Below are 23,635 nucleotides of genomic sequence, written 5' to 3'. Positions count from 1 at the left end.
TCAATTGTATTAAAAATGAATTTTGCTGTATGAAACTATTTTAATAATGAAATGGAGATCTAAAGTTTAAAACCTCACTTAATTTTATGTCTTATAGGGTTTATACTGAGTACAATATTGTATAACTGTATCAATTCAACTGTAAACCTAAAAATATACAGCCAATTTTGAAAGAGATGCATCTTAGCTCTGGAAATTGTTATTGAATATGTCAAAAAAAACCCCTTAAAAACCCCAAAAAAAATTATTTATATATACATATATATATGTATATATATATGTAATTTTTTTGTCTTTTTTTGACAGGGTCTCCTTGTAGCCCCTGCTGTCCTGGAACTCACTATGTAGACCAGGCTGGCCTCGAACTCACAAGGATCTGCCTGCCTCTGCCTCCCAAGAGCTGGGATTAAAGGCATAGGCCACCACGCCCAGCCCAAAACAGTATACAAAGTCCTTTGAGCTGGAATTGAACCAGCGACTTAAGGATTACAGGGCCCTATCCACTACAGTCCTCCGCTCTACCAACTGAGCTATTGAAGGCCTCGCTTATTTATATTTTATGTGTATGAGTGTATTGCCTATATATTTGTAGGTGCACCCATGTTGTGCAATGCCTGTGGAGGCCAGAAGAGGGCATTGGATCCTTTAGAACTGGAATTTGGGGCTGGGCATGGTGGCACACATCTTTAATCCCAGCACTCGGGAGGCAGAGGCAGGCAGATCTCTGTGAGTTCATGGCCAGCCTGGTCTACATAGTGACTTCCAGGACAGCAGAACTGGAATTTGGGATGGTTGTTAGCCACCATGTGGGTGCTGGGAATCAAACCTGGGTCCTCTACAAGAGCAGTCAGTGTTCTTAATCCCTGAGCCATCTCTCCAGCCCTATGTATTCTTGAGTAGCTACTTTTTTCCTCCATTTAATAGTAATTGTAGATTTGCTGGCTGTTAAGATGGGAGTACAAGCAGGAGGATCCAGAATTCAAGGCTAGCCTAAGCTATGTGAAACCTGGTCTCAAGCAAACAAACAGACAAACAAAAGAAAATGTAAAAAAGCCTACAACAAAGTAAAGTACAAGTGCTAATTCTTTGTTACAGTCGTTACAATGTTATTTTAATTTACATGTCTTTAAGCTTTACTTATAATGTTTCTTTGCTTTGTAAACATTTTTTTTATGTAATGAGGTATATTCATTTCACTATTCCAAGAAATAGATCATTAACAAATATGTAAGATTTTACATAGGAACATGTAAAGTGATGTCATAGGTTATATAAGAAAACCTCATGGACATGAAAATATCTGAATGGGAAGGTACCAATAATGTAAAAATGTTAACTTATTTTCACCAAAATAATCTTATGAAGCTAAAGAAATCCAAGTATATGTACATGTATGAATTTAGAAGTAAAAGTGTTAAACAATGTAAGGGAAGACTTCTTCCCTCTCATTTCATCTACAACATTCTCTACCATAGAAGTAAACTGATACTATTTTCTTGAGTATTTTTTGTAGGTAGATTCTGTGTATTTATCCACTGTTCTATATTCTTATTTAATATGGGAGTTTGTTCCATATTAGCATTTTTGAAACAAGGTCTCACATTGCCCAGAGTGTCCACCTCTAAAATGCTGGGATTACAGCTTTTGAGCTACATTCTTAAAATTATTAAAATCTAAGCCTGGTGTGGAGACACAGCCTTTAATCCTAGCACTCAGGAGGTAGAGGCAGGTGTTACATTAGAGTTCTTTTGTTTCCAAGACTGCATAGTATTCTTTTTGGGTCTTAGTCATCTTGATTATTTTTGTGGTACTGAAGATTGAGCCTGGAGCGTCTACCACTGAGCCATATCCCTGTCTTGTTACTCTTTTTGACAGGTGTCACTAGGTTGCAGATTAGCCTAGAACTGAGTTGTTGCACCCCTAGCCCTCCCTTCCCTACCATTCCCTTCCCTTCCCCTCTTTTCCTTTCCCCTCCCCTCTTCTCCCTTCCCCCTCCCCTCCTCTCCTCTTTTTTTATAGACAGATTCTCACTTTCTTGGTGCCCCTTACTAGCCTGGAACTCATAGAGCTCCACTAACCTTTGCCTCCTGAGTGCTGGTGCTAAAGGCATGTGCCTGGCCATGTCCATCTGGATCTTAAATTTTTTTTGTCTTTTTGAGACAGGATCTTCCTGTAGCCCCTGCTGGCCTGAAATGTGTAGACCAGGCTGGCCTTCAACTCACAGATCCACCTGCCTCTCCCCAGTGCTGAGATTAAAGGCATATGCCACCATGCCCAACTTGGATTTTAATAATTTTAAGAATGTAGCTCAAAAGCTGTAATCCCAGCATTTGGGAGGTGGACACCCTGGGCAATGTGTGACCTTGTTTCAAAAAAGAAGACACAGCTGGGTATGGTGGCATACTGGGGTTACAGTAAGACCCTGCCTCAGAGAAGATGAAAAAAAATTTAAAAAAAGATAGAACAAAACAAAAAATAAAACAACACATAAGAAATCAGTATAATAAAAAATTTAAACATTGTTGAGAACTTTTTACACTATTTTATTTGACCTTGAATGTCTGATCTGGCTTCTAATTTCAGAGTGCACTATAGGCGTGAATTACCACATCTGGCTTATGCTGTGCTGGGGTTTGAATCCAGGTCTTACATACTAGGTAAGCACCCCTACCAACTGAGCTACATTCCTAGCCCTTTTGTTAAAAAATTTCCTTAATAAACACTATTTTTCTTTTTGTGCTCCCAGCAGTGCTAAACTGATTTGATTTTTCCTTTCTTAACAGTTTTTTTAATAGCTATTGCAAATAATGCTGTGATAAACATTATGAAACATGTGTCTGAATAGACATTATTAGAGATTTTGAAGGACATACATTGAGTAGATTTACTAGCTTACAGATTTACTTAAATGATAGCTTTCCAACGAAATGAAAATTGACCTGCCATAGAAATGATATGATTGTTTCCATTCTTCACATCTTTATAAACACCTTGATATTGAATTACTTATTTTGATGTTGTTACATAGTTTATTTTATGTGCAGGAACATGCATGTCATGGTATACAGTGTGGTAGTCAGAAGGCAGTTTGTGGAAGTTCTCTCTCTCCTTCCACTATATTGCTCCCAGAGATTGAACTCCAAGTGGTCAGGCTTGTCAACAGTACCTTTCCTAAGCCATCTCCTTGGGCCCTTTACAGTTTGTTGAGACATTCTCAGAATGTAACTCAGGCTGGCTTAGATCTTGCTCATCCTCAGAACTCTGAGATTATAAATAAATATATGCCACCAGGAATCTTTGCTGGACCATACACATTGGATGCTATTTTTAATGTTTAGTGGAAGTGCCATGTTGTATTGCATACTGGCTGTATATACTAACTTACATTCTTACTAACAGTGCATAAGGGCTTCGTTTTTTTCTGAATCCTTTAAAAAGGTTTTATTTTTAACTATGTATATGTGTGTGAGTATGTACATGTGAGTGCAGATGCCTGTGGAGGCCAGAGGCTTCAGATTTCCTGGAGCTGGAGTTAGAGGTGGTTGTGAACCACCTGACCTGGGTCTGGGAATTGAACTTGGGCCCTCTCTCACAGCATAAGAGCTTTTAACTGCTAATTTGTATCACTGGCCCTATATTAGTTACTTTTCTGTTGCTGTAATAAAACACTATGAGGAAAGTAACCTATAAAAGGAAGAGTTTACTTGGACTTAAGGTTCCAGAGGGAAAAGAGTATATCATGGCTGGAAGTGGTGGAGGCATGGTAGGAGGCATCTGGGGCAGAAACCTTAATGTCCACATCTTCAAGCATTGTAGCAAATAGAAAAAGATCATCTGGAATGGAAAGAAGCGAACTCTAAAAATCCATCCCTACTGTTTCCTTCCAGCTAGGCCACACCTCCTAAAGGTTTCATGATCCTCTCCAAATAGCACCAACTGACCAAGTGTTCAAAAAGTTAAGCCTATGAGACACTTGTCATTAAAACCACCACAAGCCCCAACATTTTAAAAACTATTTTAAAATTTTATTATTTTTATGTGTATGAGTGTATTGCCTACATGTATATACATGCACCTATGTTGTGCAATGCCTGCTGAGGTCAGAAGAGGGCATTGGATTCCCCTGGAACTGGAGTTTATGCATGGCTGTTAGCCGCCATGCAGGTGCTGGGAGTTGAACCTTGATCTTCTGTAAGAGCAGCTAGTGCTCTTAATTGCTGAGCTGTCTCTCCAGCCCTAACATCTTTAAAAATAAAGTATCTGTTTAAACTCTTGTGAGAAATGGAATCTTATTGTAGTGTCTGATGACTAAGGAAATGTGCTTTTTTTCCCAATAAACTTAGTGGCTATTAGTATTTGTTCTTTAATATCTGTGTGTCTATTGAAATGTGAACTACCTTTTTTTTTTTAACTTTAAAAAAAAATTATTAATTTTATGTGTGTGCATGTATTGCCTGCATGTAGGTAAGTGCACCCGTGTTGTGCAATGCCTGCGGAGGTCGGAAGAGGCTGTCGGATCCCCTGGGACTGGAGTTACGGACAGTAGTTAGCTGCCATGTGGGTGCTGGGATTTGAACCTGGGTCTTCTGCAAGAATAACCAGTGTTCTTAAATCCTGAGCCATCTCTCCAGCCCCTGAACTGCTTTTTAATAAATAATTTATTTTTATTTTGTGTATGAGTATGTTGCCTGCATGTGTGTAAGTGCACCATGTGCATGCACTACCAACATTGGCCTGAGGAGGGCATCAGATCCTCCTGGAACTGGAGTTATGGAGGGTTGCTAGCCACCTGTAGATGCTGGGAACCAAATCCTGGTCCTTCTACAAGAGCAGCCAGTGCTGTTAGTCACTGAACCATCTTTCTAGTCCCATCACTGGGCTCTTTTAAAAGCAATATTTTGAATTCTTGCTCTACAGTTCTTCATTTTGTCTTTGCTCTCAGGTACTACAGAGTTAAGGAAGTTTAGTAGGTATATTTTTTTCATTTTTCTCATATTCTGATGTTGAAAATTGTTTATTTGTTGGGATAATATCTCTTCCATTTTTGTGTGGTGGCCTTCTTAGTGACTTTTTTTGGTGGGGGTTCTTTTTGAGACAGGGTCTCCTAGCTCTAGCTGGCCTGGAACTCGCCAGCTCGAGGCTGGCCTTGCATTCACAGAGATCCACCTGCCTCTGCCTCCCAAGTGCTGAGATTAAAGGTGTGCATCACCATCCCTGGCTTCTTAGTAACTTAAAAAAAACCATTTTACTATTTTCATTTTATGTGTATGAGTGTATTTCCTGCATATATGTAAGTGTACCCGTATCATGTAATACCTGTGGAGGTCAAGAGGGCGTTGGATCCCCTGCAACTGGAGTTATGGATGGTTGTTAGCTGCCATGTGGGTGCTGGGAGTGGAAACTGGGTTCTCTGGAAGAGCAGTCAGTGCTCTTAACTGCTGAGACATCTCTTCAGCTCCCTTTTGGGAAAATTTTAAGAATGGTTGCTAATCTTGAAACGTTGGTAGGATTTATAAGCAAAGCTATCTGTCCTAATCTTATTTTTGCTTGGAAGTTTCTGATTAATGATTTAATCTATGCCATCTGTCTCCCTCTCCCTTCCAAGAGCTTGGATTAAAGGTATGCACCTCTAGGCCTGGTGATTTGAGAGGGCTTTACATTTTTTTATAGATAACTTTTCATATATCCTAGGCTAGCCTCAAATCCACTGTATAGGTGAGAATGACCTTGAATTTCTAATTCTCTTGTCTCCAACTCCAGAATGCTAGAATTATAAACCTGTGCCACCATACCTGGTTTATGTGATGCTGGGAATTGAACACAGGACTTCATGCATGCTAAGTACTCTATAAGATACATCTTTATTGTATTGGCTTGTTGCCTTGCAATGATAATAAAAGAACACTTCAAAAAAATTTATTTTTAGGTCTATGAGTGTTTTTGCTGTATGAAAGGGTACCATATGCATGCAGTGCATACATAGGCCAGAAGAGGGCATCAGATCCCCTGGAACTGGAGCTATGGATGGTTGTTAGCCACCATGTGAATGCTAGGAACCAAACCTGGGTCCTCTGCAAAAGGAACCAGTGCCTTTAACCTCTGAGCCATCTCTTGAGCTCTGTAAATTTCTGACTTTTTCTTTAGGACTTTTTATTATTAAAATTAAAATTTTTTATTTTATGTATATGAGTGTTTTTTTCTTGTTGTTGTTGCTAAATTTTTTGAGACAGGATCTCCCTGTAGCCCCAGCTGGCCTAGGACTCACTATGTAGACCAGACTGGCCTCACTCTCAGAGATCTGCCTTCCTCTGCCTGCAAAGTGCTGGGATTAAAAGTGTGCCCTACCATGCCTGGCTGTGTTTTGCCTACATATATATAAGTACACCTGTCTGTGCAGTGACTTTGGAGGCCAGAAGAAGGTGTTGGATCCTCTGGAACTAGAGTTCTGGATTGTTGTTAATGCTGTGTGCTTGCTGGGAACTGAACCCGGGTCCTCTGCAAGAGTAGGCAGTGTTCTCAATTGCTGAGCTATCTCTCCAGCCCATTATTATTAAAATTTTAAATTGATCATATTGATTGAGAACTGTAGCAAGTGTCACAAACACATTAATTGATACTCTAGTATGGTATAAAGAAGAATCTAACTTAACTTCCCTTGTAATTCTTTTAAGGTTCTTATAAAGCTTTTAGATAGGCTTCTAAGTGAGAGAGTGGTTATTTTTTGAGACAGGCTCTCATTCTGGTAGGCTTATAAATGAGAAGATGATGTTATTTTGTTTTTATTTTGAGACAGGGTCTCACTCTGAAGCTCAGGCTGGACTTGGACACTGTCTTCATGCCTCAGCTTAATGGGTACTGGAATTACAGACGTGCACCACTATGATTGACTGAAAACGATGAATATTTTTTGTTGAAGCACTTTAAGGTACTTTTTTTAATATGTGAATTTCTTTTCTCTTTTTTAATGAAGATTTCTGGTTTTTTTTCCATCAGTACACAATGATAATTTTCTTGTTATATATCACCATTTACATTTAACTACTCCCTTTTCATGGTTTTCTTCTGAAAACGCCTATTGAGTTTTCTGACTGAACCAAAATAAACTTGAAATTGTGAAAGCATTCAGTTTATGATGATGAAATATTTGTAGCCAAACTTAGTATTAACAGAACAAGAAAAAGACTAACTTATTGAAATCCTGAGTTACATTCATAGTTATGTGCCAATTGTTGAGGAGTTCAGTGGTTGATTAAGAGTGTATTTGATGACTTTCATAGTCAAGTTACTCTTTGAATTTTAAAAACAGCCCTGTTTACCATTTTTATATCATTTACTCTAGGGAACAAAAATGAAGCTCAGGGAAGTGCCAACTAGAAATTGACTTGAGGTAGAAAAGTAGCTAAGCAGATGGTTTGTACAATGGTAGAATAGTTTCCTGGTATGCTTGTTGCCCGGGGTTTGATCTGCAGCAAAACACAAATGTACATGCGTGTTTGTACACACGGAGAAATGTGGCTAAATGGAGTAGATTTTATTTGGGTAATAGGAAAGTATAAAATTTTGGATTGTCTTTATAGGATTAAGCTAGTGTGTCATGGTTGAAACATACTTTCAGTAATACTTGGAAGTGACCAATTTTATTTATAGTCTAAAAATTTGAAAACATACTTAAAGTTTGGTAGTCTGGGTAAAATAGATTGCTACAGAGAACTAATTGTGTGGTAAGGAGAATCCTACTATTCTTAATCTATGTATGTTCTGAGGAGACTGAATTGACACTTGGTAGACAGTAGAGGATACTGTTAGTTCTAGCTTTTCTGTCTCAGTTTTTTTCTTTTTTGGTAGATACAGGCTGGGGTCTTTTTTTCATTTCTCTGAAAATTGTTGGTTTGGATACTTCCTATCTCAAACCCAGTGAATATTAAATATAATTTCAAATTTATTATTTTAAAAATATTTTATTATTTTTATTTTATGTGTATGAGTGTATTATCTGCATGTATGTGAGGACCCCTGCTTCAAGCAGTACCTGCGGAGGTCAGAAGAGTGTATCGGATTTCCTAGGAACTGGAGTTACGGAAGGTTGTTAGATGCCATTTGAGTGCCTGGAATAGAACCTGGTCCTCTGTAAGAGCAGCCAGTGCTCTTAACTGATGACCCATCTCTCTCCAGCCTCTCAACTTCATTATTTTTAAGTTTTCCTTACTTTTGTGATGTTGGGGATCAAACCCAGGGCCTTGAGCATGGTAGGCAAACACTCTTTCACTGTTTTATTACACTTTTTAAAAATATTTTGGCCGGGCATGGTGGCACACACCTTTAATCCCAGCACTTGGGAGGCAGAGGCAGGTGGATCTCTGAGTTCAAGTCTAGCCTGGTCTACATAGTGAGTTCTAGGACAGCTGGGGCTACATGGAAATCCTGTCTCAAAAAGACCAAAAAAAATTTTTTTTATTATTTTTATTTCATGTGTATGCATGTATTGCCTGCATATAGGTAAGTGCACCCATGTTGTTCAGTGCCCGCGGAAGATAGAAGAGCCTGTCCAGATCCCCTGGAACTGGAGTTACAGATAGTTGTTAGCTGCCATGTGGTTGCTGGGATTCGAACCCGGGTCTTCTGCAAGAACAGTCATTGTTCTTAACCACTGAGCCATCTCTCCAGCTCCTATTACACTTATTTGAGACAAGATCTTGTCATGTGTCCCAGGCTAGCCTGGATTTTTTGTGTAGCCCGAAGTGACCTCAGTCTCTCTGCCCTCCTTATTAGCATCTTTAATGTGGGATTACAGGTATACACAATTACACCTAGCCTATTTTTAAAAACTTGTCTTTTAATCTAGCCCTTTGGGCTTCATATTTCTTTCTTTTAAAGTTGTATAGCTTGAATATTGATGTGATTAATTGAATTGCTGCATTTTTAGAAAATCGAGCTTGCATTTTTATTTTTTTTTCTATTTTCTCCCTGTTTTCTATCTAGACAGTCATAATAACTTTAACTTTGACTAGAGTTTTGCTGTCATTTTATCCCTCTTCCCCTTTTTTACAGTATGAAGTAATACTTAACAAATTATATCTTCAGAAGTAGCATTTTTTTAAATATTTTATTTTCTGTGTATGAGTATATTAAATATATGTAGGTAAGTGTACCCATGTTGTGTAGTGCCCAAAGAGGTCAGAAGAAGGTATTGGATCCCTTGGAACTGGAGTTACAGATGGCTGTTAGCTGCCATATGGGTGATGGGAATTGAACCTGGGTCCTCTCTGCAACAGCAGTCAGTGCTGAGCCATCTCTCCAGTCCCCAAAACTTTCTTCTTTTTAAGATTTATTTTCATTTTGGTGTGTGTGTCTCTTTTGTGTGTGTGTGTGTGTGTGTGTGTGTGTGTGTGTGTGTGTGTATATATGTCTGTGTCTGTGTCTGTGTCTGTATGCCCATGGAGGCCAGAAGACCTCGAATCCCCTTGAATTGGAGTTACAGGCAGTTGTGAGCTGCCCAGTGTCAGTACTGGGAACTAAACTTTAGTTGTCTGCAAGAGCAGCAAACTCTCTTAACCACCTAGCCATCTCTCTTATCCCATAGAACTTTCTGTTTTTACTGACCTTAACATGTAATTAATATTACTATAACATATTAAATCATACTAGGTATGCTTTTATCCTTTTAGTCTAATCACTACAAAATAAAATTTTAAGTTTCACTTGTGTAAGTTTGTGTATCCAGTGGCTTAAAATATTTTCATACTGAGGTTGCAGATGTAACTCAGTGGAAAGCCTTGGGTTTGGTACCCAGTATTGGAAGTGCCTTGGGGGAGGAGAGTACAACAAAAGAAACCCAAGAGGGGTTTTTTGGGCTATCAAGATGGCTTAACAGGTAAAGTCACTTGCCACAAAACTTGGTGATCTGAGTATGATCCCTGGAACTCACATAGTTGGAAGGAAAAAACTGATTCTGCAGGTTGTCATCTGACTTCCAGATGCACACCATGGTATATGCACCCCCCCCATCCCTGCACATGATAAATACATGTAAAAGTTTTAAATTAAATTTTCATATGGTATGTATGATTTTTTGTCTGGCCTTGAATTACAGAGAGAAGCGCCCCGCCCCCCGCCCCCCCTGCTTTTTGAGACAGGGTCTCCCTATAGCCCCAGCTGGCTTGGAACTCTATGTAGACCAGGCTGGCCTTGAACTCACAGAGATACACCTGCCTCTGACTCCCCAGTGCTGGGATTAAAGGCGTGTGCCACATGCCCTACTGGGCCAGCTTTCTTTCTTTTTTTTAAATTTTATTTAAGAGTGTATTCCTGCATGTATGTAAGTGTACTTGTGTCATGCAATGCCCACGGATGTCAGAAGAGGATGTCAGATTCCCTTGGAACTGGAGTTACAGTTGTTAGCTGCTATGTGGGTTCTGGGAATCAAACCCCAGATCCTCTGCAAGAGCAGCCATTGCTCTTAACTGCTGAGCCATCTCTCCAGCTCCTGGCCTAGCTTTTTTAAGAAATGATATTTTTTCTCTTCCATTCTGAAATGATACTTCAGTTAAGCAAGTCATGGACAGTTGTTAGATGAATATGAGTTACAGTAAATGAACTATGAGTAAATTACCTTTTGCTTATGGTACATATTCAAATTCTATATAGTTTAAACCTGAATTGTCTTTGACAAAGAATTTAAATTAGTGACAAAGTAGGCAAATTATCACTAAAGCTGAAGTCTTATGGTACACAAGCTGTTTGTTAATTCTGATACCAAAGAGGAAAAATAAAATTTAGAATGAGGATCTTTTATTCACAATGGCAGAAGGTCTTCCTTTCACAAAGCTATGAGATAATCCATGAATTCTCACATATTTAGTGGGAATGTTCAAGTTTATCTATGTATCATCTTGAAAGCCAATAGCACTGCTGAAGGAAGATTTTTGTTTTGTTCAACTGTCACTGTGAAACAAACCTATGATTTATTCAGCAGTTAACATCTTAGTTTCTACTTTTCAGTTACGTTTTAGAATAAAGTTTGTGACCATTAACTATACATTTTTCAGTTGCTATCTCTTAGCCAGTACATTTATATATACTATAGAGGAAAAAGAAGAGTTGGCTTAGTTTTTTGTTTATTGATTCCTTCATTGACTTATAGGTAAGTCCTAGTGACCACATGGAGTCATGTATGCGGTGCCAGCCTTCATTCAGCTCTTGCTCAGACTCAGCAAGTCAGTATTGGTCACTAATGCTGACAATCATCTTTTTTAAGCTTTAAAAAAATGATTTGTTTGATGGTCTCTCTGAAGCTTTTGTTTTCTTTTCCAAGTTGAAATATTTGCTCCTGTTCTTTACTAACATGCTGCTGTTCAGTTTCAAAGGCTTTGTTCATTGCTGCTGCTATTTCAGCCATCTGGTCAACATATAACTCCTTAGGATGCTATTCTCTTATATCTTCAGTATTATACCTGGATCATTCCTTTGGTTAGCCCTTACCACTCTAAATACTTGCTCTCAAAATTGTTCATTATAAGTCTCAAGGCATTCTGATTTTTTTTTTTTAAATCTTCTAGAGGAATATGCAGGTTTTTGTTCTCTCCATGTAATTAATTGGTTTATTTGTTTTCTTGCAGGATTCCTATAACTAATGTGAACTGTGACCAATTTCTTGTAGCTTTTTTTTTTTCCCTTGGCTTCAAACTCTGAATGCTGGGATTAGAGGTATAGCCACAATTCTAGTTAGGTTTCTATTGCTGTGATAACCACCATGGCCAAAAGCAAATTGGGGAGGAAAGATTTATTTTGGTTTACATTTCAGGGGGAAGAGTCCATAATGCCTTGCCTAGCATTGCAGTAGGAGGCTGAGCAGGAATCTGAGAAAGAACTACAAACATAAAGCAGAGACAGGCTAGAAATGGGGAGAGGCTCTAAATTCTCAAAACTTTCTCCCAGTGTTGTACTTCAGCTAGGTTTCACCTCCCCGTAATAGCCCTAAACAGCACTATCAACTGGTGACCAAGTGATCAAATGCCTGAACCTATAGGAGACATTCAAAGTTTGAATAAGAAATGTACCTCATAGGCCCAGGTGTTTCAATACTTGGTGGTGCTGTTTGGGGAAGTTACAGAACATGTACAGCCTTGCTGGAGGAAGTATGTCATTGGGGATTAGCTTTGAGGGTTTATAGTCCTGCCCCACTTCTCTGTTGCCCTGCTTCCTCTGCCATTATGGATTCTCCCCATGGAACTGTAAGCCTTTCTTCTATAAGTCCCCTTTGGTCATGGTGTTTTGTCGTAGCAACAAAAATTGACTGTTGATGATGCTGCTGCTGCTTCTGGTGGTGGTGGTTGTGGTGGTGGTGGTGGTGGTGGTTCTTCTTCTTCTTCTTCTTCTTCTTCTTCTTCTTCTTCTTCCTTCTTCCTTCTTCCTTCTTCCTTCTTCCTTCTTCCTTCTTCTTCTTCCTTCTTCTTTCTTCTTTCTTCTTTCTTCTTTCTTCTTTCTTCTTTTTATATGTATGAGTGTTTTGCCTGCATGTATGTAACTGTACCACATGCGTGCCTGTACCTGGGAAGGCCAGAAGAGTTGTAGGATCCCCTGCAACTAGAGTTAGGGACAGTTGTGAGACACCACGGTCAGGCTGCGGATGGAGCCCAGGTCCTCTGGAAGAGCAGTAAGTGCTCTTAACCATTGAGCCATCTTCCCAGCCCCTCTTGTAGTTTCTTTAAGCTCATAAACTTTCTGACACTGCTTCATTATTTGTTGAGAGCTGTGGACTGCTTAGAGATCCTCTCAATCTTTCAGCAAAGGCTTTAGCATCAGCAAGTGCCTTCTCAGTTGTGCAACTTCTAAAGGAGTACCTTAGTCCTTGAAAGAAGAGCTAAGCGCTGGGCATGGGTTGGAGGTTTCCATTTTCTCTGTCCCTTTACTAAGCCCATCAGCTGACAACTGAGGTCTGAGTGCCCAAGCCAAGTACATCCTTGTTCCCACCTCTTTGCCACAGAAGGCTGGTTCCAGGGTCTTCTGGGATTATAAGTATGTGCCACTGCCCCTGGTTTATGTGGTGTTGGGGAAGTGAAACCCAGCATTTTACTATGCTAGGCTAGGTTTCAGCGCTTTACCATTTGAACTACATTCCCAGTCCTCACTCTTTTTAAAATTTTTAAATTTAAAGACAGCCATAGTGGCTTGCACCTGTAATCCCAGCACTTAGATCCTGGGTCAGGAGGATTGCCATAAGTTCCCGACAGGCCAGGACTATATAATAAGACAGTGATCCAAAAAAATTAAGGAAATGATATAAGATGAAGTGAACATATTTTCTACCCCATCACTCACTAGTCATAGTGATAATTGTATTTATCTCCTCTTTAGCCTTTCAGTAGTTCTTTGTATTTAATAATTTTAAACCAGGATTTAAAACTTATACAGCCAGGGGTTATGGGTAAGGGTGGAGTGGCTTGGTTGGTAAAGTGGTTGCGGCACCAACTCCAGGACAGAGTTCAAACACATATAAAAAAGCCATGCATGATGTTGCCTATCTATAATCCCTGTGCTGGAGAAGTAGAGATCTTTGGAGCTTGCTAGCCAGCCAATCTAGTCAAATTAGTGAGCTTCAGGTTCAATAAGAGACCGTCTCAAAAATGAAAGTGAAGAGCCACAGAGGAAGAAACTGGATGTTGGTGTCTATCCTCCACACATGTGCACGCATATTCACATATGTACATATAGATGAATACAAAGTATCTGTACAACTGTTTCCTTTTTTTTTTTTTTTTTTTTTTTTTTTTTTGTCTTTTTGAGGCAGGGTCTCCCTGTAGCCCCAGCTGGCCTGGAATTTACTATGTAGACCAGGCTAGCCTTGAACTCAAGAAATCCATCTGCCTCTGCGTCCGAAGTGCTAAGATTAAAGGTGTGTACCACCACACCCAGCTACAACTATTGTCTCTTAAGTCAGATAGCTTTCTCTGTGAAGATGATAGGTAAATCACTTCAATTTCTCTCCATCCTGTCTACAAATTTACCTAGAGTATATCTACCCTTCACGTTTTTCCTTTCTGATTAATCCATTGATCTCTTTCTTGTCTGATTTCCCAAGGATTAGTCTGCCTTCTGTGCTACATGATCTTATCTCCATATGCTCAAGAACTTTGTTCTAGCATTTTCTTGATTCTGCCTTTTCTTTGGTGTCAGCATAGCTTGGCATTTTATTAGGTGCTTGGAGAATATTAGTTGGAGCTGGTGGCTCGAGGCTGTTCTCCCAGCACTTGAGGCTGAGGCCAGATTGGGTTACAGAGTGAGACTGTCTCAAAAAACAAGGAAGAATAGTTGAATAGAGCAGATCATTGGAAGGCTCTGGACTCTGAAGTTTAGAGGCCTTTGTATTCATACTGTGAGCTTTGATAAATTAGCGTCTTTAAGCTACAATTTAAAAAACAATACTTTATTTTTTTATATTTATGTGTATAAGTATATTGCCTGGATGTAAGTGCACCTGTGTCATGCAGTGCTCAAGGAGATCAGAAGAGCACATTGAAATGCCCTGGAACTGGAGTTATGGGCAATTGGCCATGTTGGTGCTGAGAATCAAACCTGGGTACCCTGCAAGAGCAGCCAGTGCTCTTAATTGCTGAGCTATGTCTCCAGCTACAATTTCTTAATCATTAACATGGGGCACAAATTATACCTACATTAATGATTGTTTAGGAGATTTAACCAAGAAGTGGATCATGTGAGCTTCCTGTAGCTGCTGCAACAAACTGCCACAGTGTTGGTAGCTTAAACAATAGAAATTTATTCTTACAGTTTTGGAGGCCAGAAATCTTACCGGTTTCACTGGGGTCAAATCAAGCAAGGTGTCAGCAACACCACATTTCCTCTGGAGGCTCTAAGGGTCACTTTCTCAAACTGTGGTCAATTATGAAAAACTTGGCAGTAATAAAAGGTTTCTGAACATGGAAGAGCCAGAAATTTAAAACCAAATAGTGAATCCTAGGTGTTTCTGACGGCACTCATTCATGTTGCATTGCATAATTTCACTGCAGCCTTTCTTCTGAATGGACAACACACATACCTTGTCATCTTGCCACACAAATGCCAACAAAAGCACCTCAGCTCAGATCCAGAACTATTGTATGTTATGAATGGCACTGTGTTACTCTACATACATTTTTCTGGTCTTATAGAAGCATAATAGTTTGTGGAAAACAAAGACTTAACATATTCCTATTATTCTTCATATAAGTGTCAAATTAGTGTATTATTTGGATTGTATTGTGTTAGGATGTTTGATTTTAAAAGTTTCTTTTGTGATGTGGTGGCTTTAATTTCAGTGCTTAGGAAATGGAGGTGGGCAGATCTCTGTGAAATCTAGGTCACCCTGGTCTCCATAAAAGTTCAGACCATCTGGTGCTACAGGATACCCTGTCTGAAAAACAAAAAACAAAACTCCCCTGCTGTCTTGAATTACTAGTTTAAACTTCACAATGTAAAAATTATTAAATGAGTTTTGGCTTGGGATTAGGACAGAATTTGTAGTAATTTTAGAAATGCTCTAAATGTACTATGTATTTGTGAAAAGTGCCATTCTCAGTATTGATTAATAAAATGAAAATTTATTGATCAACTGAGTAATGTTGAAAGTATTCTGTGTCCTTCAGACTCAGATAAGATTTAATTACTTACATAAAAATAAGCAATTCTGGGACTGGAGAGATGGCTCAGTGGTTAAGAGCACTGGCTGCTCTTCCAGAGGACCCAGGTTCAATTCCCAGCACCCACATGGTAGCTGACAGTCATCTGTAACTCCAATTCCAGAGAATCTTGACACCCTCTTCTGACCTCTGTGGGTAATGCACAATACGGGTGCACTTACATCCATGCAGGTAGTACATTCATACACATAAAATAAAAATTAAAAAAAGAGCAATTCTGTCTCAGTACATGAGTTTGCTTTCATCTTTAATAAATGATAAAAATTTATGTGTACCAAAGAGTTCTTTAAAATGAATTTGTTTTATTGTTAACAAATGTTTGATTTGAATTTCTGTTTCATAAATACTCAACATCGCTTGTGTAGAGGTCAGAGGACAGATTATGGGAGGTTTTTCCTTTCCTTTCCTTTCCTTTCCTTTCCTTTTCCTTTTCCTTTCCTTCCCTTCCCTTCCTTCACGGACATCTTTCCTTCCCTTCCCTTCCCTTCCCTTCCCTTCCCTTCCCTTCCCTTCCCTTCCCCTTCCCCTTCCCCTTCCCCTTTCCTTTTTTTTCTTGTTGCTCCTGTAATTTCTGATTGATTCTCCTGTCTCTAGTTCATGTTCTCTATCTCTGTGTACATCTGCGCGTGTGCGTGTGTGCACGTGTACACTTGTTCGTTCCAGGGATTAAACTCAGGTTGTCAAGCTTGCATAGGAAGCATTTTTACCTCCACAGCCATCTTTCGGGCCCCTGAATCATTTTATTTAATTCAGTGGCTATATGTGATAAATATTGAAGGGATTATCTTGTTAGTTTTTGACTTCTCTGTTAAAATTTGTGTTTATATATATATTTTAAAATATTTATTATGTGTATGAGTGTCTTGCCTGCATGTAGGTAAGTGCACCCATGTCATGCAATGCCCATGGAGGACAGAAGAGGCCATTTTATCCCTTGGAACTGGAGTTACAGACAGTTGTTAGCTGCCTTGTGGGTGCTGGGATTCAAACCTGGGTCTTCTGCAAGAACAACCAGTGTTTTTAACCGCTGAGCCGTCTCTCCAGCCCCCATGTTTGTATTTTTGACCTTAAAGTTTATATAGTAAATAGTACACCCTAGAAAGAGGTTTGTAATGGAAGTTTTCTACACATGATTACTGAAAATTGATGTGTTCCTTGTTATCACGCATGTAACTATGGATCTGAACTATATGAAATGCTTGCAATCACAATAGATTTCACAGCCTTCTTATAGTAAAAGAAAATAAACATACCTTTAAAAATATTTTCAACTAGCATATCAAAAAGTTACATACTCTAATTTATATTCCTTTTTTCATTTCCCTGAACAGGTTCTTTGGCATGGACACAAGTTCAGTGGGAACTATAGAATTGACTGATCAGGCTCCTGTTTTATTAGGAAGTACAGCCATGGCAACTAGTCTCACGAATGTAGGAAATTCATTTAGTGGTCCACCCAATCCTTTAGTGTCTAGATCTAGTAAGTTTCAGAACTCATCAGTGGAAGATGATGATGATGTTGTTTTTATTGAACCTGTACAACCTCCCCCATCTTCTGCACCACTGGTTCCTGATCAAAGAACCATAACATTTACATCATCAAAAACTGAAGAGCTACAAGGAAATGACTCCCAAATTCTTCCTTCCTCAAAAGAGTTGGCTTCTCAAAAGGGAAGTATAAGTGAGACAATTGTCATTGATGATGAAGAGGACATGGAAACAAATCAAGGGCAAGAGAAAAATTCCTCAAATTTTATTGAAAGGAGACCTTCTGAGAGTAAAAACAGAACAAATGATTTGGATTTCTCCACTTCAGGTTTTTCAAGAAGTAAGGTAAATGCAGGAATGGGTAACAGTGGTATCACCACAGAACCAGACTCTGAAATTCAGATTGCTAATGTTACAACCTTAGAAACAGGTGTAAGCTCTGTGAATGATGGCCAATTAGAAAACACTGATGGGAGAGATATGAACTTAATGATTACTCATGTAACATCACTGCACAACACCAACCTCGGAGATGTCTCCAATGGACTTCAGTCAAGTAATTTTGGTGTTAACATACAAACATACACCCCATCTTTAACTTCACAGACCAAGACTGGAGTAGGACCTTTTAATCCTGGTAGGATGAATGTGGCAGGAGATATATTTCAGAATGGAGAGTCTGCATCTCATCATAATCCTGGTAAGCAATAAATGGTAGTCTATCTCATATGAAATTTAAACTTTGTTTTTTTGTTATTTTTGTTGTTATTTGTTTGCTCTTTTGAGATAAGATCTTCCCATAACCCTAGCTGGCCTGACTTGCTTTGTAGATCAGGCTGGCCAGGATCTCACAGATGCCACCTGCCTCTGTCTCCTGAGTGCTGGGATTAAAGATGTGATTCCTTTTCATTGTAATAATAGGTGCTACCTTGTTTAGTTTCTTCATATGGAGTGTTATAATTTTGTTGACTGTGAAGTTTGAAATTTAACAAGAGTTGTAAAACAATTTATAATATTCTGTGGAGTAGAATATTAGTGAAAGTATGATTTATGTTTAAGAGGTTTAAAAATGGCCAGGTGTGGTGGTGCACACCTTTAATTACAGCGCTCGGGAGGCAGAGGCAGGTGGATCTCTGTGAGTTCAAGGCCAGCCTGTCTACATAGTGAGTTTGAGGCCAGCTGAGGCTATGAGGAGACCCTGTCTCAAAAAAAAAGATATCTTATATATATCTTAATATATCTTATCAATATCTTATATATTGATTTTTGCTAATACATATTTGTTAATGTTTTAATGTGTAAGTTGGAATGAAAAGATTAACAACATCCTTAAAGATGTTATGTAGTAAATTGCATTTATATTTATGTTGTTTCATTTCTCTGCATATTTTATTTTTTAAATTTTATGTGTATGAGTGTATTGCCTGCATGTGTGTAAATGCACCCATGTTGTCCAATGCCCAAGGAGGTCAGAAGAGGGCGTTGGATCCCTTGGAACTGGAGTTACAGACGGTTGTTAGCTGTCATGAGGGTGGTGGGAATCAAATCTGGTCCTCTGCAAGAGCAGTCAGCATTTTTAACTGCTGAGCCATCTCTTCCGCTCTCCATGTTTTTCAAACGTGGGCTGGCTGTTATTTTATTTCCTATCTCACTTTTGAAGAAAGCCAAACACATACTCGTTTTCATTTTTAAGCCGTTTAAAGGGGTGATTGACTTGCAGAAGGCTGTACATATTTACTGTATTCAACTTGATGACGAGAGAGAGAGAGAGAGAGAGAGAGAGAGAGAGAGAGAGAATTGTGCGCATGTATGCAGGTGCACCCATGTTGTGCAGTGACTATGGAGGACAGAAGAGGGCGACAGATCCCCTCAAACTGGAATTATGGATGGTTGTTAGCTGCCATGTGGGTGCTGGAATTCAGTCCCTGGTCTTCTGCAAGAACAGCCAGTGCTTTTAACTGCTGAGCCATCTCTCCAGCCCCAATTTTTATTTTATTAAAGACTGTCTCAAAAGGGAGGCCCGAGTGCTTCATGAGTGTGCCACCATGTCCATCTTGTTTTTTTTTTTTGTTTTTTTTTTGGGGGGGTCTTTTTAAGACAGGATTTCCCTGTAGCCCTAGCTGGCTTGGAACTCACTATGTAGACCAGGCTGGCCTTGAACTCACAAACTCACAGAGATCCACCTGCCTCTGCCTCCTGAGTGCTGGCCCCCGCTGTTTTTTTTTTTTTTTTTAAGATTTATTTTTATTATTTTAATTTGTGCGTGTGCGTGTGCACGCGTGCGTGTATATGTGAATTGAAGGTTCCATGAGGCCAGAAGAGAGTGTCAGATCCCCTGGAGCTGGGGTTACAGGTAGTTGTGAACCACCTGATATGGGTCCTAGAGATTGTACTCAAGTTGTTAGGCTTGGGAGTAGGAGCCTTTACCTTTTGAGCCATCTCAACCACCCCATACCCATTTATTTGTAGTATCAGGTATCAAACCCAAGGCATCATATCTACTAGGCAGGCACTCTACAGAACTACATCCTCAGCCTGTAGGATCATTTAACTTAATACTTGTGCTGAACTTTCCAGAAAGCTCTTTTAAGTTTAGATTGCAAGGTATATATTAGAAGGTACATGGTGAATTCAAGGCCATCTTACCTCAAAAGAGAAAAACAGTGTTATAGACACTTGCTGTTTATGTCAGTTCTTGGACTGATATGACTTGGACACATTTAGCTGCTATCATTTTATCTTTCTATATGAAACCGAGGGCTTAGGCAAGTGATTTAGGTCTCCTCTTCCTAAGTTTTAGGTCTCTTCCTAAATTTTTTTTCAGTACTGGTGGAGGTGAAAACCTGAAGGTAGGGGAAATGTAAGAGCTGATACATAAAGGAAGTCATACATTATTTCTACAACCTGAAGCTAAATTAAAAACTTAAAGTGCCGTTCTCCCCAAGTATAAAATAGATTCCATTGTTTAAATTGGCTTTTTAAAGTATGTGTTCAAAGAATAAACTTACAAGATTGAAAATCTTCAGGAGCTAATATTTGCTTTACAAAAAGCGCTTCTAATATCTGCTCAAGCATAATTTTTTAAAATTATTTTTATGTGTATGAGTGTATTTCCTGCGTGTATATAAGTGCACCTGTAACGATATTTTATTATTTTTATTTTATGTGTATGATGTAAGTGTACCCGTGTTGTGCAATGCCTGTGGAGGTCAGAAAAGGGCGTTGGTCTCCTTGAACTGGAATTATTGATGGTTGTTAGCCACCAGTAGGTGCTGGGAACTGAACCCAGGTCCTCCGCAAGAGCAGCCAGTGCTCTTAACTGCTGAACCATCTCTCCAGCCCCTCAAGCATAATTTTTTTTAAGTTTTGTTTTATTATGTTTTCATTTTATGTGTATGGATGTTTTGCTTGCATGTATGTTAAGTGCACCTATGCATGCCGTGCCCACAGCATTTAGAAGACAGTGTTAGATTCCTGAGCTATAGTTACAGATGTAGTTACTTTCATGTGGATGCTAGGAACTGAACCCAGGTCCTTTGCAAGATCAGCCAGTGCTCTTAACTGTGGAGACATCTCTTCAGTCCCATCAAGCATAATTTTTGATGGAAGGCTGGCACTTCTTTATAAGATGGAATTTTTGGTCTTTTTAAGTATATTTGCTACCTTTTTGTAGAGAGAGATTTTTTTAAAGTTTGTATTTGTATGAGAGACAGAGAATGAATATATTCTCATGTGTATATGCACATGTGTTTGCGAGTGCCCAAGGAGACTAGAAGAGGTCATTGAATCTTGAATCTTATGGAGTTGGTTGTGAGCCACCTGACATTTATTTATTTTTCTTTCTTTTTTTTTTTTTTTTTTTTTTTTTTTTTGAGACAGAGTCTCCCTGAAACCCAAGCTAGCCTAGCACTCACTATGTAGACCAGGCTGCCCTCAATCTCACAGAGATCTGCCTGCCTCTGCCTCCTGAGTACTGGGACTAAAGGTGTGAACCACAGTGCCTGGCTATTTTTTTTTTTTTTTCCTGTCTTTTTGAAGCAGGGTCTCCCTGTAGCCCCAGCTGTCCTGGAACTCACTATGTAGACCAGGCTGGCCTTGAACTCACAGAGATCTGCCTGCCTCTGCCTCCCAAGTGCTGGGACTACAGGCATGTGCCCATAGTATTTTTAGTAATTTAAAAACGCCTGGCTGTTTTTTAGTATTTTTAAAAATACTGTGTGGGGGCTGAAGCAATAGCTTAGCGGTTAAGAGCACTGGCTGATCCTGTAGAAGACCTGGGTTCGAATCCTAGCACCCACATGGCAACTAACAACTATCTGTAACTCCAGTTCCAGGGGATCCAGCAGCCTCTTCTGTCCTCCACAGGCATTGCATGACATGAGTGCACTTGCTTACATGCAGGCAATACATGCATACATATAGAATAAAAAATAATAAATTAAAAAAAATTAAAAATATTGTGCGTGAATGTAGGTATGTTTGTATGTATATGCTGTGTGTGTGTGTGTGTGTGCCCATGGAAGTCAGAAGAAGGTGTCAGATCTTCTGGAACTGTTGCTCTAGTTGGTTGTGAGCCATCTTACCTGGGTGCTGGGAACAGAATTTGGCTCCTACCACACTTTTTTTTTTAAAACATGCGTTCTGGGGGTTGAAGCAGATCCTCAATGCAATGCAGCAGGCACTTTACTAATTGAGCTATCTTGTAGCCCTTATTCTGTTTTTTTTTTTTTTTTTTTTTTTAAATTTACAAATAGAGATAATATGCTTTTGTTGTATAACATGTTGCTTGGAAATGTGCATACATTTTAGAATGGCTAAATTTTGCTAATTAACACATTCAGCATATGCTTTCTTTTTGTGAGACCACTTAAAATGGATCTTAGCCATTTTCAAGATTATAATACATTTGTTTATTGAAAGTAGACATTCCTACCTCTAACACTCTATACATCTCTCTAAAATTGCTACTTCATTAGCATCTTTGAGAAAAAGCCTTACTTTATAGCCCAGGCTGGCGTCGAATTCTTGTCAGTCCTCCTGTCTCAGTTTCTCAAGTGTTGGGATTGTAGATGTGAGCCATCCTGTGTGTTTAATTATCGTCATAAACTTTGGCAAAATGAGAAATTAAAACTATTTCTTTTTGATATTAAACTTAATGTTTATAAACACCCATTTGATTATTTTCTCTCTCTTTTGTTTTTGAGATTCTTGGATTTCCCAGTCAGCATCGTTTCCCCGTAATCAGAAACAACCAGGGGTGGATTCTTTATCACCAGTGGCCTCACTTCCTAAACAGATATTCCAGCCTTCTGCCCAACAACAACCCACTAAACCAGTTAAAGTCACTTGTGCAAACTGCAAAAAACCTCTGCAGAAGGGACAGACTGCTTATCAACGAAAAGGATCTGCTCACCTCTTTTGTTCAACTACCTGCCTTTCTTCTTTTTCTCACAAGCCTGCTCCAAAGAAACTCTGTGTTATGTGTAAAAAGTAAGATTTGCCTTTCACTGTAATTCCATGTGGTTGAATATTGGTCATATAAAATTTTAAGGAAAATTTCAGTTAAGAGGCTTGGGAATGAATTAACGTGTTTTAAAATTGATAAGCTACTTTAAATCTTGAAGGCCGGTTTCTAGGTGGCTTATAGATGGTCGTTTTGGGGTTCATTTATGTAGCGTCTTGTAATTAATTTTGGCTCATCTCTATTGGATTCCTTGAATTGGCAAAAATAGTGATTATTTACCTTATGTTATACTTTTTGTTTTCATGATGGTGGGCATCAAACCTCATGTAGGTACTCTACCTCTAAAGCTTTTATCGTGGCTCTTCAGGGCAACATTATTACCCCTTGTGGTGTAATTGTATTTAAACTACACATGCACACGCACACGCACACACTTGCCTATGGCTTTTTCAGACATCCTTAGTTTTATTGATGTCTCCTCCTCCTCGCTCTGTATTACCCCCTCTGCAGTTAAAGTGCCCCCTACTGAAATCCATCCCCATCCTCCCCTTTCCCCCATTTTCCCATTTCCCACTAGATAGTACGTATGTCCTACTATCCCCTTCTTTGGAGCTCTTCCCCCCTTCCCCCATGGTCCCTTTTCTACTTTCTTGGCTTCTATTTATGTACTTGCGTCTGAAAATTTGAAGTTAGAATCCACAAATAAGAGAGAACATGTGATATTTGCCTTTCTAGGTGTGGGTTACCTTACCCAATATATTTTCCAGTTCTATCCATTTACCAAACTAGACGGGTGTACAAGCTGCATGACCCAAGTTAGGGTGGGAGTGGTGGGACATTAATGCTGCTTCATTTGAGACAGTCTCCCTCTGTAGCCCAGACTAGCCCTGACTGCCTGTAAGTCATTCTGTGGCTTACAAACTTGTGGCACTCCCCCTACCTCTTTTCCCTAGTGCTGAGATTACAGGTATATGCTATTCTCCCTCCCCGT

The 23,635-nt window shown here is 39.2% G+C and overlaps 1 protein-coding gene and 1 non-coding gene across 4 annotated transcripts in view; one reads left to right on the top strand and one right to left on the bottom strand.

Moving 5' to 3' along the window:
- Zmym2 (zinc finger MYM-type containing 2) overlaps positions 1 to 23,635 on the top strand; it is a 117,306-nt gene that overhangs the window by 27,964 nt on the left and 65,707 nt on the right. The window contains exons 3-6 of one of the 3 annotated variants that reach the window (XM_029559272.1): positions 2,584 to 2,657; positions 6,794 to 6,925; positions 17,024 to 17,880; positions 22,385 to 22,670. In XM_029559272.1, the coding sequence (XP_029415132.1) occupies positions 17,034 to 17,880; positions 22,385 to 22,670 (1,133 nt within the window). In that variant the 5' untranslated portion in view covers positions 2,584 to 2,657; positions 6,794 to 6,925; positions 17,024 to 17,033. Of the gene's footprint in view, positions 1 to 2,583; positions 2,658 to 6,793; positions 6,926 to 17,023; positions 17,881 to 22,384; positions 22,675 to 23,635 lie in introns of those variants that run through there. The other 2 variants (XM_029559274.1, XM_029559273.1) reach the window with 2 other exon arrangements.
- Trnay-gua lies at positions 452 to 540 on the bottom strand. The gene is given in 2 exon segments: positions 452 to 487; positions 504 to 540. It is a non-coding gene; the product is annotated as a tRNA-Tyr (tRNA).

This window comes from Nannospalax galili, unplaced genomic scaffold (genome assembly GCF_000622305.1).
Source record: "Nannospalax galili isolate Female #2095 unplaced genomic scaffold, S.galili_v1.0 scaffold388, whole genome shotgun sequence".
Classification (NCBI taxonomy): Eukaryota; Metazoa; Chordata; class Mammalia; order Rodentia; family Spalacidae; genus Nannospalax; species Nannospalax galili.
Note: the sequence above shows the minus strand (reverse complement) of the source record. Positions and strands in the feature narration are given on the sequence as shown.